The following is a 17,106-nucleotide window of genomic DNA, read 5'->3' on the forward strand; positions in this document are numbered from 1 at the left end:
ACACAGGTAACACACAGAGCAGGTAATGGACAGGTAACACACAGATAACAGACACACACAGGTAACACAGAGCAGGTAACAGACAAACGGTAACAGACAGACAGGTAACAGAGGGTAACAGAGGGTAACAGGTGCGTTTCTCACCTGTTTGATGAACTGAGCAGCATTGAAGAGTTCACTGCAGCCGTAAACAACCTTCTTTCCCTGTTTGGACTGAAAACACACAAACAGGCAGAAAGTAACTAAGTACATTTACTCTGTTACAAATTTGAGCTTCTGGTACTCTTGTCATGCCAGCAGCAGTACTGCAGTACCTTGGAGTAGTCCACCAGGTTCTGGTACTCGATGTAGTTTCCTCCTCCGACCACGAACACGATGGCCTGAAACACAACAAACACCAGAGTCTTGATGTGGATCAGAACCAGGAAGTCTTTGATTGTTGTGATGGTTTCACTGATCAACCTGCTGACTGTTCTTTAAACTCTGAGTCATTTTGGAATAAAAAAAGAAAGAAAAAGAAAAAAAGAAACACGACTTTATTCTTTCATGTTCTGTCAGTGAATGATCGACTGATCTATGACCTGTTCGGTACTGAGTTTGTATGGATCTCTCAGAGCGACGAGGCGTTCTCTCTGAATATATCTGAGTTCTGTTCTCCTACATGTTGGTCTGTTTCAGGTGAGTTCAGCCGTGTGAGGACTGATAAAGTCTAAATATAGCCGAAGCTCTTCCTTCCCTCCGACGGCAGCAGGTTCTGATGTTCGGCATCATTTCCACTTCCCTGGATTTCCTTTCAGCTCTGTTTGTCCTGGAGCCGACTCTGAATCTAATCCATCACACTCACCTCCTGAAACGGGTTCTTGTTCCTGGGGATGGAGCTGAAAAACAGGAGGAGCACATGATGAGGCTTCAGCAGCCCGTCTAACTGATAATCAGGTTATTGATCGGTGATCGTACCTCTCGCTGCCTCGCAGCATCTTCGGGTCAAAGTATCGATAGTCGTCTGTTTCCTGGAAGGTCAGACAGAAAAGACACCCGGCGGTTAAAGAGCAGCGTTCACCTGAAGCTGCAGATACAGCCGTGACTCGTTAATCTGATACTAAACATAAAACCTTCTTTATGTCAGATAGCAAGGCTGTCGGATTGTTAAGGGTCGGATTATCGAGTCACAGCTGTATTTAAAAGGTTTTACAGACTATCAGCTTTATATTGAACCGCTGACTTTAGGATTCAACATGAATCACAGTAAACAGCAGCGAGCACAGTCCTGGTCAGATCACCTGACAGTAATCAGATTACTTATAATAGCAGAGGACTTGCTGTGATGTCAGATTAAAAACAGTTTATATTTATTATAAATCGAGGCTCCACAGCAGAAACAAACGTCTGTTTCCTGCTGAGATTCTCATCTTGGACTTCTTCAGTAGTTTAGTGTCTGATGCCTGAACAGAGTCACGATCAGAACAAACACACTGACGGATAGAAACACATGAAACGTGAACATGATTCGGTGTTTTTGTTCAACACTCTGAAAAGATTTCAGCAGCGTGATTAAACCTGTGAAGGAAACCGTCCGAGTTCAAAATGACTCAAAGCTTCTCCAGAACGATGAAAACTCGTCTCAAAAGATTAAATAGCGTCCAAATTACAAGTACTCATTCATTCAATTATTACACATATTAATTCATTATATTATTACAAATATTGTCGAAATGGGCACAAAATATGTCAAAAATTACAGAAAGGCCAAAAAGATTTAAAATTTGCCCAAAATGTCTAAATGGCTCAGAACTTAAACTGACTGACATTTCAAATTTGAAAGTTGTACTAAATTATTCACAATCGATTTATAGTGACTCAAATATTGTCCAAAACAACTTAAAACGAATTCAGAATGGCTCTAAATGTATCCAAAATGACAACAAAGGTGACCAATGATGCTCAAAAACTGTCAAAAAGCCTCTGAACTGGTTCAAAATGGCTCAAGATTCGTCCAAAATGACAAAAATAGTCAGACAGGATGCAACACTGGTCCAAAAGAACAAAAAAGGTTCTAAAAAGATGTAAATTACTCAGAATAACTCAACCTAATCAGTGACCCAATGACACAAGGTGTCATATATTTGTCTAAAATGACATAAAGCGGCCAGCGGCCAGCGTCCAGTGTGCTGGTTCTGGTTCTGGATGTGGACACGTGGACTGATGGTTCCTGACGGCGCTGAAGTCCGTCACGGTGGCAGATAAAGGCTCACATTCTGCAGCAGCGTCTGTGAATTCCTCCAGAAAGCAGCAGAACAACAGACGGAGGACGATCTGATAGAAGGAGAATGTTCTGCTGCTTTCATCTGAGTCCCAGAGCTGCTGCCTCCTCCTCCTCCTCTCCTCACCCTCCTCTTCTCCTCCTCACCCTCCTCCTCTCCTCCTCCTCCTTCTCTTCCTCACCCTCCTCTTCTCCTCCTCCTCTTCTTCCTCCTCACCCTCCTCTTCTCCTCCTCCTCCTCTCCTCACCCTCCTCCTCACCCTCCAGCTCCACAACAACAGGACCTTTGTTGGTTGTCTGTAACTCCAGACGCTGAGAAACCGGCGCTGTGTTCAGGCTGGTTCTTCTATCCCTGCGAGGACCGGTCCAGGGGCGTTTGGACTGAGCTTCCTGTGATCGTTTTGGGGTTCTGAGCCGGTTTCTGGGTTCCTGCGAGAACTGTGTCAGTGTCTGTGTTCTCAGTCCAGTAGCTCTGAATGCCAGAGATCCTGCAGCGTGTTGAAGTGTGTCGGCGGTTCACGTGTGGTCACATGTGAGTACCGTAACCTTCCCTCCGCACGCGCTCAGTCTGCAGCGCTAACACGGAGCTAATGTGACTTTCCAGAGTGCACTGGGGTGTGTGTCGCAGCTGTCAATCACAGCCGAGGTGAGCTTCCTCTCTGGACTCATTAAGAAGACCAGTCAGCTGGTGTTCATCCGCCACTGAAAGTAGTCCCTGTAAATACCGTATTACATGCTGTATGTCCTGGTGTTTGGTAAAAAGCTGGTTTGTGTTGTACACTGAATGTTTCTGAGACTCACAACAGAGGTTATATCAGAACAAAAAGCCCCCTGCAGCTGACTCTGAATAACCTCTTGGACAGGAAACAGAACCGAGCCTCCTGGAGCCTCAGCTGACTGCATCAGGAGTCGACTTTGTGTCACCGACATCCATCCACTGGTTTGACTCCATGACTCAGCAGCTGCATGTGATGGAGGACCAGATGGAGGAGAGTGGCAGGTCATCGCAGGCTGATGGCGACTTGTCTAAACTGACATCTAACATGAACCTACGATGACGAACTGTTCACATGGATCTGAATCTGCAGCAGAAACAGAGTCGCTGTCTTTCAGTTCAGCTCCTCGTCTCTGAGCTTTTAACAGAAAAGATGGTGGTTTTGATCTCCAGGATGATCCAGCATCACCTTCAGCTGCTCAGGTAACAGACAGGTGGATGGATGGAGGTGTGGTATGTTGTCTGACACTCAGACTAAACATGTAAAGGATTCGTGTAGAGCTCTAGATTATTGACCATAAATGTTGTTTTGTTTGAGTTTTTCTGACAGAAACACTCACAGGATGAGACTTCATCTCCATCAGGTTGTCCAGGATCCGAGTGACCGGAAGGTTCTGCAAGACAACAACAAAACAGACATGAGATAAGGTTCAGGATCTGATCTGAGCGACTAGAGACCTGAATGACCAGAGACCTGAATGACCTGAGACCTGAGCGACCAGAGACCTGAATGACTAGAGACCTGAATGACCAGAGACCAGAGACCTGAATGACCAGAAACCTAAGCGACCTGAGACCTGGGAGACCAGAGACCTGGGAGACCAGAGACCAGGGAGACCTGGGAGACCAGAGACCTGGGAGACCAGAGACCTGAGCATCATTTGAAGGCGTCTCAACCTGTAGAACCTTTGACCTTTGGTTTCGGCTTCAGGTTTCCACTGACCTGTTTGGGTTGGACCTGTTCTCTGTTTTTGAACGAACATTTAAATTTGCTCCAACCAGAACCAGACAGGTCCAAACAGAACATCACCTCCGACTGTTCTGGCAGCTGAAGAGCATCGAGGTCTGAACCCAGCTGGTCCCAGTTCAGCAGAAAGGAACCGACTCCGGCTCAGCGCTCGGTCTGTCAAATATGATCTATCAAACGGTTTTCTTTCTGGACGGTTTCTGAGTCATTCTGGACACGGTTCAGGTCATTTTACACAAAGTCTGAACAATTTGAAGTAATTTCTACATGATTTTGGACAATCTGGACGCCTTTTTAAAAATGTTTTTTAACAATCTTGGAATTATTTTGGACACGATTGAGTCAATAAGTTTCTTCAAATTGTTTTCTATTGTTGGCTATTAAAAGTTTAAGGTCATTTAAAACAGCCATTTTTTGTTATTCTAAATAACTCCTGAATTATTTTGGGGCGGCCATTTTGGATGAATATTTCTGGAAAAGCTTCAAGTCGTTTTAGAAAAAGCTTAGACTTATTTTAGACAGTTTTTGAGGATTTTGAAGTTTTTCAGTGTAATTTTGGGGCAATTTTATTGATTTAGAAAATACGTGAGTTATTCCTGAGAGGTTTTGAGTAATTTCAGACATTTTCTGAGTCACACTGAACAACTGTTTGTCAATTATTTCATTTAATTTCTTTCTTATTTATACTTCTGGACCATTTTTGAGTAATTCTGGACAGGCTGCAATTCGTTTTGAATAAAATCTTGGTAAATGTGATCGATGTCTGAATTATTTCAGAAGAGTTTTGGAATTTTTGGACCATTCATGTTTATTCTGATGACTTGTGGGATTATTATGGACAATAAACAGTCATTTTAATCCTTTTTGAGTCACTTTGGAAATGTTTTTTCTTGAGATGGGACTTTAATGAGTTATTTACGATTAATTATTTACAACAAAAATAACGTGTTAAAAACATTTGTGGCTATCGAGGACTGCTAGCGCTAACAGCTCCGGCGGTAGGTGGTACCGTCAGCTCCATGTGCTTCGGTGGGATGCAAAGTCTGTTTTGCACAAGTTGCACCAAACCAGGCTCTGGTCCAGGCTTCCATCAGGCAGCTTGTTAAAATGAAACTTCATGAACCTCCATCAGTCCAGCAATGCGCTCTCATCGGGTTCCTCCATGTCTGTTGCTGTTAGCGTAGCGCTGACGCATCTCGTGCATCACGTGATCGGTGCACCATGAAATCAGGCGCTGACAAACGCTCCGTGTTGTCTGGATGCAAACTGTGATTAAATGCATGAATTTTTTTAACGCATTATTTTTGTTGTAATTGATTAATCGTAATTAACACTTTAAAGTATATTAGGGGCGGGACGTTAAAGCCTTAATTCACGCACGCATTAAAGTCTAGTTTTTATTATGATTTGAATGAATTTTAGGTAATTTTATAAAAGGTTTTAGGTAATTTTGATTTTTTTTGGTCAATTTGGGACATTTTTGAGTTATTTTGGACCAGTTATTGTCATGTTGTTTAACTTTTGGGTCACGCTACACGGCTAACAATCTGAGCAGATATGTTTCCAAAACTGGAGACGTGAGCATGAAACAAAGCTGAAGCTGTGAAGAAGCTCCTTGGATGAAGGTGAGGCGTCCTCCAGAACAGAAACAAAGACGTCCAGTCGCCTCCTGCTGAGGATCCACAGCGACGTTCTTTCAGCTCTGCAGAGCTTCGGGGTCTGAACCCAGCTGGTCCCAGTTCAGCTCCAGCACCACGAAACCAGAAACCAGCTCACGTGTTATAAATGGCTCCAGCCTTCATCGCCGTGTTGTCATCGTCGTCGCCGCTGTCCAGAACCACCACGTTAGAGACGCTTGATTTCACCTCCTGCCAGACGCAGGCGGGCGGAGCCGAGCTCAGGTGAAGACAAACAGCCGAGGAATGTTTGGAGGGAAGACGTGTCGCCGGGCGGGACGAGGAAAAACAAAACCTCCAATAAATCACGGCGATGATGAGAAGAGATGAAGATGGCAGCTTCACTCCTCCAACAGACTCCGTTCATTAAGAATCAGCACTTATTTCTGTCGGCAGCAGATTTACAAACAATAAAAAACCGACTGACTGAGGAGGTTTGGGTTAGGTCCACTTCTGTTTCAGTTTGGCAAAGTTTTTGAATCAATTTGAGCTCATTTTGAGTCATTTTTAACTATTTTTGAGTCACTTTTGAGAAGTCTTTTGTAGTTTTCAACAGGTTCTGAATAATATTTGACAGGTTTAAATCATTTTAGACAACTTGTGAATCACACTGGGGACGATTTTTGTCATTTTGAACCATATATGAAGAACTTTTGACAGGTTTTCAGTCATATCAGATAGGTTTTTTGTCATTTTAAACCATTTGTTGATCATTTTTGACAGGTTTAAAGCCACTTTTGGACTGTTTTTTAGTCATTTTAAACATTTTTAAAATAATTTTTGACAACCTTTTGCCACTTTTTGTCCAAAAACTAAAACATTTGACCCATGAAATCGTCCAAAACGGTTTTATTCAGCACAAACGTGAGGCCGATCCTTTGTTCAAAGCTACAGGATGTGGCTACACTTTCTGCAGTGTGGAAATATTTAAAATTAAAAAAGGCTAAAGCTGCACCGAGGCATCGCACACTGGAGGAGACTTCTAAAAAAGAGAAATTTCAGCTTTTGTATGGAAGTCTAAAAGTGCCACAATGAGCCAGTTTGCAGGCGATTTAAATCAAAATGAGCTTTTTTTGCAGCACCTGAGCTTCACCTGTGAGCTCTTTGATCAGATTTACTGCTGTTGGCTTCAGAAATTTAAAATAAAAGTAAAAATGTATGGATTTAAATTGTGTGGATGTTAAAGCTGATCTATTACAGCCCTCCAGAGCCGGACTGGGATTGTTCTGAGTGTGACACTGATTGGACCTGAGCTCAGAGCCATGTATGGAGACTTATTGCAGTTTGTTTGTTCAGCTGCAGTTCAGCAGCAGCATAAAGGGATCTACTCACATGCTGCTTGAGCACCAGGTTCTTCACACCCTCCATGACGAACTGAGAGCCGGTGTTCATCACTCTGGAGAAGAGCCTGAGGAGGACGGAGGGAGGAAACGGAGGAGGATCGACGCCGGAGGACGAGGGGCAAGATGAAAAGGAGGACAGGGTTAGGCTGGTAGTCTGACAGCAAAAATCAATCTGAGTATGTGAGTTTAAGGACCAGTGACGGTCAGCTCAGGGTGATTCCTGTCAAAGGCAGCTGTTAGAGGAACATCAGTGAGTTTTATTTATCAGCTCAGGTCGCATTTCTGAGCAGATTTACTCCCACAAACCATGAAACTGCCGCTGAAACACTTCCAATAAACACTGTTGAACTGAAGGCAGATGAAATCAGACACACAGCAGGTCCACAGATAATAACTCAGAACTGGACTGGCTTCATATAGTCAGCAATGACAATTAGCAGGTATGGACTTTGAGTCATTTTGGACATTTCTTTTGTAATTGGGGACAATTTATGAGTTATTTTGGGCATTTTTTGTAATTCTGGACATTTTTTTAGCCACTGTGGAGATTTTATTTTGTCATTTTGGACAATTCTGTTTGTTCAAATCAGCAGAAACAGCTGAGTGAAAACGTTCAGAGTGACGTCTGTGCAGCTTTAACAGGAAAACTGGTGAGACAGAGTTTTATTTACGGTATCAGCTCATATTTCTCTGCACTTTTAATCTCCCACATCCTGAACTGCTGCTGAAACGTTTCCAATCAACACCACTCGACTGAAACTGGATAAAATCAGACACACAGCAGCTCCAGGGCTTCATTTGTTATTTGGACCATAAAACTGCCTCCACAGGACATTTTAGACAAGTTTTTATCACTTTAGACAATTGTTGAGGAGCCTTTGACACATTTTTGTGATTAGGGACCACTTTTGAGTCATTTTGGATAATATTTTGTCATTTATGAGTCGCCTTGGGCTTTTTAAAAAAAATCTTTTTGCAATTATGGACAAATTTTGAGTAACTTCAGACAATGTTTGGTGATTTTGGACTATGTTACGGACAAGTTTTGAGTCATTTCGGGTAACTGTTAAGTAATCTTAGACACGTAATTGTAATTATGGACGAATTCTTAGTCATTTTGGGAAACCTTTTGTCAGTATGGACAACTGCTGAGTCATTTTTGACAACTTTTTGATATTTTGGACAATGTATGAGTTATTATAGTCATCTTTTACAATTACGAACATTTCTTTAGTTATTATAAACACATTCTTTATCATTTTGAACAATTCTATTCGTCCCAGATGGCAAATACATCTCGAGTTTAAAGAATGATCAGCAATCGTTTTTAATTTTCTTGAATGAGAAGTTCCAGAGTGCCTCCTGTGCAGTGTCTTGCTCAGACTGGTACTATTAGTGCTACCATTAGCGAGGCAGAGTGTTTTTATCTTCGGGTCGTATTTCTCAGCGGCTGAGGACAGATCTGCAGCAGTTTCATTCCCACACATTATCCAAGAAACTGGATAAAATCAGACACGCGGCAGGTCCAAGGCTTTAAATCATGGATAATAACTCAGAACAGGACTGGTTTCAGCTCATATTTTGACTATTAAAAATGATTATTTTGACAGTCTGGTGTTATTAGGGATTTTAAAAAGGCAGAAAAACCATTACAAACATTCCTTGTTAATATTATCAACTCACCCCATGGGCTTGACTCCACTGTTGCCGTAGTTGGCCGGAGTTGCAGCCATTTTGGTAAACGCCCTGGAAAGAATGAGCAGAACGACTCTAAATGACTGAAGTACACTCTAATGATCAGAATATAATAAAATACGCACATTACTGCGACACACGAGGTGTTTATGAAGTCCTGCTCTCTCACATACGTTCAGTGGGACAAAACAAGTGAAGCTGCTCCTAAGCGATGATGACAGAACAGACAGACTTACTTCCACTGCTTGATGTAGTTTAGAGGTGAAAGGTCACAGCCGGCGTCCATCAAAGCCTTCTTATACTGCTCCAAGTCAGACTGGAACACAAAAACAACCACAGAACAACATTAACATACATTAAGATAACCAGGACCTTGTTAAACAAAACCAAGTGAGGGCTACAATGACGTAAAACCCATCCTACCATCCTACCAATGATAATGATTATAATATATAAAACAATAAAACAGAAGACGAAGGATGCACATGTCAGTAAATCAGCTGTAGTACCTGCTTGTTCCACCAGGTGGAGCCTCTCACTGTTTAACCCTGTAGAGACCAGAGGAGGCGCCACTCAGACTACAGCTCATGGTGGCAGCAGAGAGCATTGTGGGAGTTTAGCAGCAACGGGACCATGAGAGATTCTGAGGGGGTTAATACCAACCGTACACAATTTTGCGGTCGCGCTTGACAGCTGCACTGTGGCCAAGTGGTCAGTAACCGACTTCACTGGAGCAGCTACACAGATAGTACTGATGCCTATGATCCCATAACACTGATGCTACCAGCTGGTTGTAGAAATAATGAACAGAACCAGGTCCAGTGTTCAGACTGAGGCACCTGGATGGATGTAGAGCTGATCTGGTCATTTAGTGTCCTGTTTTTTGTAGTTTTGTGCTCATCTTTGTCATTGTTTGTCTCCCTTCTGTGATTTTATGTCAGTTTTGTGTCATTTTGTTTGTCTCTGGGACAGCTTTTTTTTTCCATTGTCATTGTTCTTCTCTCATTTTGACATTTTTTTGTCTTGTTTTTGGTGTTTTTTGTCTCATTTCTCTTGTTTTGTGTCACGTTTTGATTGTTTTAGGAGTATTTGGGACAGTTTTGTCTCTATGTGACATGAAACTATGAGACATCCCATAATACTGATGCCTAAAGTTGGTTATAGAAGATATGAACAGAACCAGGTCCAGTGTTCAGACTGAGACACCTGGATGGATGTAGAACTGATCTGGTGTCAGGTTCTACCAGAACTCAGATGTGTTCTTCCTCCTAAATGTCATGTGTCTATCTGATGTACTGATGAAGTTCTGAGGCTCAGAAATGATGGAAAAAGTCCATTAAAGTGATCAATCTGGACCCTCCTCTGTGGACTTCAAGGACCTGGAACTCTGGAACATTCACAGTCTGAAGGTAGAACTCTGGTCAGTAGATAAAGGTTCTGCAGATACAGGAAGAGGTCAGGAGGAGGACGGATTTCATGGAATGACTCTTTCATACTGCTGCTGTGGTTTTGGCATCTTAAAGGGTTTTACATTATTTAAATTGTGAGGCTTTGAGTTCATTCAGAATTTCCACATGTGCAGTGTTTTTGTGTGACAGTGATCCTCCTTCGCTGTGGTTATCTCTGGGATCATGTGAGATCCTCCATCCTGCACGTTGACTGGAACATAAATAAATTCAACGTCTGCGTCCCAGGAATGCAGGTTTCAGTTGCGTTTTCCTGCCACACCAACAAAAACCTTCGGTGGAGAAGCGGTGGTAAGAAAACATTCCATATGATTATTATTTCCTGGTGAAGGTGACGTATGGAGGATCATCTGCTCGGCTTCCTCCTCAGCGTTACACAACTCAGGGCCACGTGAGGGAAGGTACCCAGGACTGTTTTCGAGGAACTGAAATCCACCACATCAGTCAGAGAGTTGAGCAGCACCCGAGAGACCCTGTAGGATGATCAAAGGAGGCCGAGCAGAGACAAAAGGAAGCAGACGAGAGGCCGAGAGCTGGTCGGTGGTGATGGAGGGTAGAGGGGTAATCCTGGGGGGTCGGCGCTCAGCTGGATGGCAGATGAAAGAAGTTCGTGTCCTGACAGAGGGAGAGTCGACTCAGCGTCCGGCAGGAAACAGGACGAGACAAAGAGGCCTCCAGCAAAGTGATGGTTACACGGAGGAGGTCAAGTTCACTGCTTTCTAGATAACAGATAATCCAGCAGGGACGGGTTAGCTAGTGGAAGTGTTAACCCTCTAAACCCCAAACCCACCGGACAGGAACGTTTTTAGAAGAAAAAAAAAAGATCAAGCAAACAGACATTGTCAAATTTTCAACTCTCCTCATTTTAATCATGTGTGACTTGAGATTCCATCGGGAAAATGAAGTTTCTATTCATGATATCTCATTAAAATCACCTCATTCTACCATGAAAAGTTCTCCAAAAGCAAACTATTTCCTCTTTGTTCCATCTGATCCTATACACCCAGAACCTTCCTCCTCCTGGTTCTGATCCTCCACCACTGACTCAGACAAGACCAACAGGTAACATCCAGAGAGTTTCAGGTGAAATGCAGCCAGTGTTTCCTCAGAGACTGAAGGAGAATCCAACCTACTGGATCAATGAATAGATGCAGCATGGATCAGAACCAGAGAACAGAGGAGCCAGTTGGTGGAGATACATTCAGTTGATGGTGGAACATCTTTCTACATCTGATGGTGGAACATCTTTCTCCAGCTGATGGTGGAACATCTATCTACAAATCTATCTGTCTATCTGTTTCATGTTGTCCTGGTTCCAAAGTTCATAAACTGTTCAGACTTCAGAGGGTTAAATTAGACATGTAGAATAAATTGATATTAATCTGGTGAATTTTCCAACCAGAACCTCACAGATGAGTAGTTCTAATGATGTTTTCTAACATTAATCTTATGTCTCGGTTGGAGAACACTTTGGGTTCGGTGTGATTCGAATAACAAGACTTGATTTTGCATAAAAAAAATCTAAGCTGTTTAAGGATTGAAGGACTTCCTGTATTTAACTGATGGGCAGAATTTAGCCCAAAGAGAAGCAGAGCAGCAAAAGACTTTCTGCCCTGTGACACACAGATCTACAATAATAAATATTTATCTCAGGCCCGACGCTGATGTCAGCGGGAGCACATGACCCATCTATGAGTTTTTGTTGGCGACGCTCGGCAGCGTTATTGATTAACATCCATGACTCTCAGGTTCTGGCCTGTTCTGTTGTCCCGATGCTGAATGATCTCTGACTGAATAATGGAGACAGATGGTTGTAATGGCTTCTGCAGGTGTGGAGCAGAACTCCCAGCAGCTGGAGGCCCGGACCGGTCCAACCAACCTACTGCTGCCGAAGGGTTCTGGAAACTTCAGGGGGAAGAAGAAGTTCTGCAGGTGTTTTCGGGTCCGGACTGATTGAAAGAGAGTTCAGGTAGGTGTCGGGGATTCGTCTTTGAAGGGGAATAACTTCTGTTCAAAGGTGTGACTGAACAAAAAGAATGACCTCCTTCTGCTTCAGCTCTCAGAAAACTAATAAGCATCACAGTCGCTGTCAGTTTATAAAGGATGAGGGTTCCCGAGCCAAACTAAACCTGATCCAGCTGTGCTTGACAGTGACTCTAAGCAGGTCTCTGTTTCTGAGAGAACCTTTGTTCACTGTCATAATGAAATTAAGAATATAAAAGAGCCAAGAAGATGCTTCTCGTAAAGAGGTTATTGATCAACATGCGGCGGTTTCGAGAACACGAGGCTGAATGTGACTGTAAACCATCTGCCTAAATCATTTCTGCTGCTTGCCAGTCCACAGCTGGTGATGTAAGCGTCCTCTGTGCCGTTTCTGTTCAAGAGTCGGAGATGAAAACTGGCGGCGATGATGGGAAGATCTGCAGGACTGTCATCAGAGACGGCCAGTGATCGTTTGTTTGGTTGAAAGCAACACAGATCTCAAGAGGAATTTCTGTCATTGCATCCTGCTGCTTCAGGTCCTCAGGAAGATGCTGCTGGTTCGGCTTCAGGTTAAAACTTCTACAAGATGGTGCTGCTGTGAAAAGGTTTCAGGCTGGACAAGAAGTTCCAAAATAAGACTCTTTCATGCCCAAGTGAAAACACATTTTTACAAAGTAAAGTCAATTAATTAAAAATAGAAAATGTAAAATAAGAGACTGCATAATTATTCAGCACCTTCCAGTCAGTATTCAGTAGATGCACCTTTGTCTGCAGCTCCATCACTGATCCTGTTGGTCTCCATCAGCCTGAACATTTGAAATTTAACCTAATTTTCTTTGCAAAACTGTTCAGACTCCATCAGGTCCCACAGGGATCATGAGTTAACAGAAGTGTTGGGTTGAGGTCTGGACTCTGACTGGGCCTCCAGAACTTCACCTTGTTGTCTTTAAACCATCTCTGTAGAGCTTTGGCTGTTTGCTTCAGCTCATTGTCTTGATGGAAAACAAGTCTTCTCCACGTCTCAGTTCTCCTGCAGACTGCATCAGGTTGTCCTCCAGGATTTCTCTACACTCTGCTGCATCCATTCACCCTCTATCTTTACAAGCCTTCCAGGCTGCTGCTGAGAAGATCCCCACATCATGATGCTGCCACCACCGAGCTTCACCTCATGATGCTGCCACCACCGTGCTTCACATCATGATGCTGCCACCACCGTGCTTCACATCATGATGCTGCCGCCACCGTGCTTCACATCATGATGCTGCCACCACCGTGCTTCACAGTGGGGGCAGTGTGTTTATGATGATGTGCCGTGCTTGGTGTCTGCCAATATAACGTCAAATCAGATGTACAAAAAGCTCCATTTTGGTCTCCTCAGACCAAAGAACCTTCTTCCTGGTGACTTCAGAGTCTCCACATGCCTTCTGCTGAACTCTAGTCCAGATTTGAGTCATAGGAGTCTTGGTGGCCTCCCTCACTAGTCTCCTTCTTTTACCTCCTTTAGAGGAGTCGTAGGTGTCTCGGTAGCCTCCCTCACTCGTCTCTCTCTTGTAACTGGACTCCCAGCGATATTTAGTGACTTGGAAATCTGTTGGAAATTCTACAACTGAAATAGTGACAAAATATTTTGAATGAACAAAGAAGCTCCACTTTTCTAAATTCTTAAATTGTTTTAGCTATTTTAGAAACTTGCTTTGTTCTCAGGGACAGAAGTAAATCTATACGTAACGTGAACTCCTGCAGCAAAACAAAACCACACTCGTGAACAAACATGCTATCAACAACCAAACTTTATGACCCTTTGCAGTATTTACTACACGGTCCAGAGAAAAGCTGCCTCTATGGTTTTAATTTGCCGTCCCCTCAGGTCTTTTAGCTCCCTGTGTGTCCCTGTTTCATTCTTTGAAGTAAACGCCAAAACCGCTGAATAATCACAGAAAGTTGAAGATCCCCAGAGTGACAGTTGTCCTCCATCATCTTCTATTCTGACAGAACTGAACCACACTGGGACAGAAACTGAACCACAAACCCTCACGTCCCCGTTTCACCGCTGAATCACCTCAAACTGATGCTAATACATCCCAGAAAACAGAGCATCCCCACAAGAACACCTTCTGCTGATAACTGCACTTCTATCGCGGGTCTGTAACAACAGACTGAACCAAAGTGAAGCCAACAAACAGGTTTTAGGTCATTTCTGTCAGAACGTTGCTCTAATCTGGACAGGATCTTCCTTTACTGAACTCTAGCGTTGCCGTCGTCTGCTCTCAAGCTGGTCTCTACAATAAAAAGCATTTCGCTGCATGTATAAGTATAAATCAGTGAATGTCCAATACTTCATGAACACTGAACACTAAACTACATACCTCATCTTTTTTTTATAAAACTTGTACGTTTATATCTATTTACTAGCAGTCACTTTATCTTTTATATGTTTCTGTTTTTGCATCTTTGCACATAGTTTCGTTAGGTTAAAATTACTATTTTACCCTCAATTTTGTTGTACTTTTTGTATAATGACATTAAAGATTCTGACGAATGTGACAAAGTGTACTGGTCCATGAGTTATAATCCTGTTACTTATTATGTGTTAATACCTATGTGAATTATAGGGCAGCTTCATTATCTCAACACAAAGAAACCAAAAAAAAGAGATTTAACTGAAACTGAAAATTCTGAATTAGTAAAATGCCTTTTCAGATAGAAGACAAGAATGTTTTGATTACAAAAAAAAACACAAGACGCAAATTAGCCGCAAAAAACTGGAGAAAAGTTAAATGTTAACATACAAATCAGGTCACTACTGTTCATAGAGCTCATTTAAAACAACAAGCGTTGATCTAAAGTGCTTTTCGACAGTTAGAAGATATTGTTCTCATTATCAGATTAGATTTTTCGGCTACAGCTGCACCAGGACTGTTTGAAGTTATTGCTTGTCCCAAACTATCACTTTCTCACATCATGCAGAAGCGACTGTGACTGAGTTGCTCTCTGACTGTCTCCTTCCTTCTCTCCTGAAGCCTGACGTCAGTCCAACATGTCAGCTCCTTTAAAAAGAAAACAGCGAGACGTCGGTGCTCAGGTTCAGCCGGTGCAGCGGAGGTTTGGTGCTCTGCGCTGCTCGGTGGCCTCGGTTTGCTTCAGATGATGACGACAGCTCCAGTAATACACCCTGAAGACGGGCCGTCGACATCCATCACTCCAGCGGTTTGGAAACATTCAGGTTTTGGCAAGTTTTAGGTGAACACAAAGTCATGCCACAGCGGACTTAAAGCAAAAACACGCCATCAAACACGGAAAATATTTGGATTCTGGCAGCAGGATTGAGCATTTATTCATAGATATGATTAGTTACACTTGGTTTGCTGACAAAAGACTTGCTGTCACGGCTGCACAAAACCATTACGCAGCTCTTTCACTGAACGCTTGTGACATAAAGCACGACACACATGGGAATCAGCGCTCAGCTTCAAGATGGTCAGATATTTGCGAGAAAAGGTTGTGCTGAAGTGTTAATCCAAAAATCTATTCCTTCCCTCCTGGAACATGTCGACTCAAATGTGAGGAAACTTAACGAGTTCCAGCGAAACCCATTTGAACTAAAGAGCCCAAGCCCAAACTTAAAACCGATGGAGTCGATGCAACGAGGTTAACAGAGTGTGAAGGTCACTTTAAAGAGTGTCTGATGTGCAATTCAGATTTTCTGCAGCACCTGAAAGTCTTGTTTAGGAAATCCTCAAAACTTCTTTACAGCTTAGAAATCACGATAATATACTCTTATACTGTATTTTTATTGATGTGGTATCCAGCTTGTGGTGGCAGGGACTAGTGCTATACCTCTCAAGGCTAATTCAGCTGCAGAAGCTAAAGGTCAAATACGAGAAAAAAACAAAATCACTTGATTAAAACAAACTATTCCAGTGATATAAAGGTAAAAAAACACAGTAACTTATACTTCTGAAACCTTTTTAAAAAATGAAACACCTTTTTGAAGCAGAATCGACAAACACTAGGTCTGTTTTGAATCTATCTCAATGTTCGTAAGGATTTATAATAATTTATGCATTTACAAAGTAAAACATGTTTAATGCAGTCGTCTGTGTAAAAACAACAGACTTTATATATAATATGCAGCCTTAATGCTGTAGGTATATGTGGGAATGTGTGTCTGGAGGCATTATCTGGACAATTTACATCTGTCTTGATCACAAACAAACCTTTTAAAGATCTATTATGGCCTTAAATTAAAAAACAAAACAAACAAAAAAAACAGTGCTAAGACGCTTGAAGAATCTGTATTTCTCTTTAAAGGTGGATAAAACCACAACAAACAGACTAACCCAAGGACAGGATAGATTCATGGTGTGGTTCATGTGTAGGATAGCTGGTTTTGTTCCTGTTTGTTTAGTTTCAGTCTTTTCTACCGTCAGTTTGTGTGTATTATCGTTGTTCTTGTGTTTTACTGCCAGTGTTACCTCTGAAGGAGCCTGCTGAGCGGTGATGTAGAAGATCAGGAAAAGTCGCATTTTGTCCTCTGGGGTCCCAGCTGACAAACACAAACACAACTTCAGTCAGATTTCTGTTTCTGTGAGTCGTGTGCTGAATATATTATCAGTGTGTGTTAAATACAGTCAGCTATCACCTGACCTCCTCCTGACAGCTTCAGTAGTCAAACTACTTCACTGACTTCCAGCATGTCCCAGCATGCTTTGTGGTAGCTATGACATAGGTGTGTATGAGTGTGTGTTTGTACCGTCGGGGTCACTGATGATGTCCAGCAGTGATTTGTCTAAAGTCGACTTGCTCATCAGTTTCTCTTCATACTCAAAGTAAACGTCCAGTTTTCGACTCTGAGACACAAAAAGCATCAAGTTACTACAAATAGAAACCTCAGATTATCTTAGATATTATCATTAAACCAGGTCTGCAGTAAGTTTAAAT

General features: G+C 42.5%; 1 protein-coding gene across 1 annotated transcript in view; it reads right to left on the reverse strand.

The window, feature by feature from the left end:
* Positions 1–17,106, reverse strand: part of scfd1 (sec1 family domain containing 1) — a 40,706-nt gene that overhangs the window by 9,757 nt on the left and 13,843 nt on the right. The window contains exons 15-24 of the mRNA XM_008277136.1: positions 16,919–17,015; positions 16,641–16,711; positions 8,953–9,032; positions 8,705–8,767; positions 7,011–7,086; positions 3,596–3,649; positions 958–1,010; positions 845–878; positions 315–380; positions 67–213 (exon numbers count right to left, since the gene is read on the reverse strand). Of these exons, the coding sequence (XP_008275358.1) occupies positions 67–213; positions 315–380; positions 845–878; positions 958–1,010; positions 3,596–3,649; positions 7,011–7,086; positions 8,705–8,767; positions 8,953–9,032; positions 16,641–16,711; positions 16,919–17,015 (741 nt within the window). The remainder of the gene's footprint in view (positions 1–66; positions 214–314; positions 381–844; positions 879–957; positions 1,011–3,595; positions 3,650–7,010; positions 7,087–8,704; positions 8,768–8,952; positions 9,033–16,640; positions 16,712–16,918; positions 17,016–17,106) is intronic.

Source organism: Stegastes partitus, unplaced genomic scaffold, assembly GCF_000690725.1.
Source record: "Stegastes partitus isolate 25-593 unplaced genomic scaffold, Stegastes_partitus-1.0.2 Scaffold89, whole genome shotgun sequence".
NCBI classification, from domain to species: Eukaryota; Metazoa; Chordata; class Actinopteri; family Pomacentridae; genus Stegastes; species Stegastes partitus.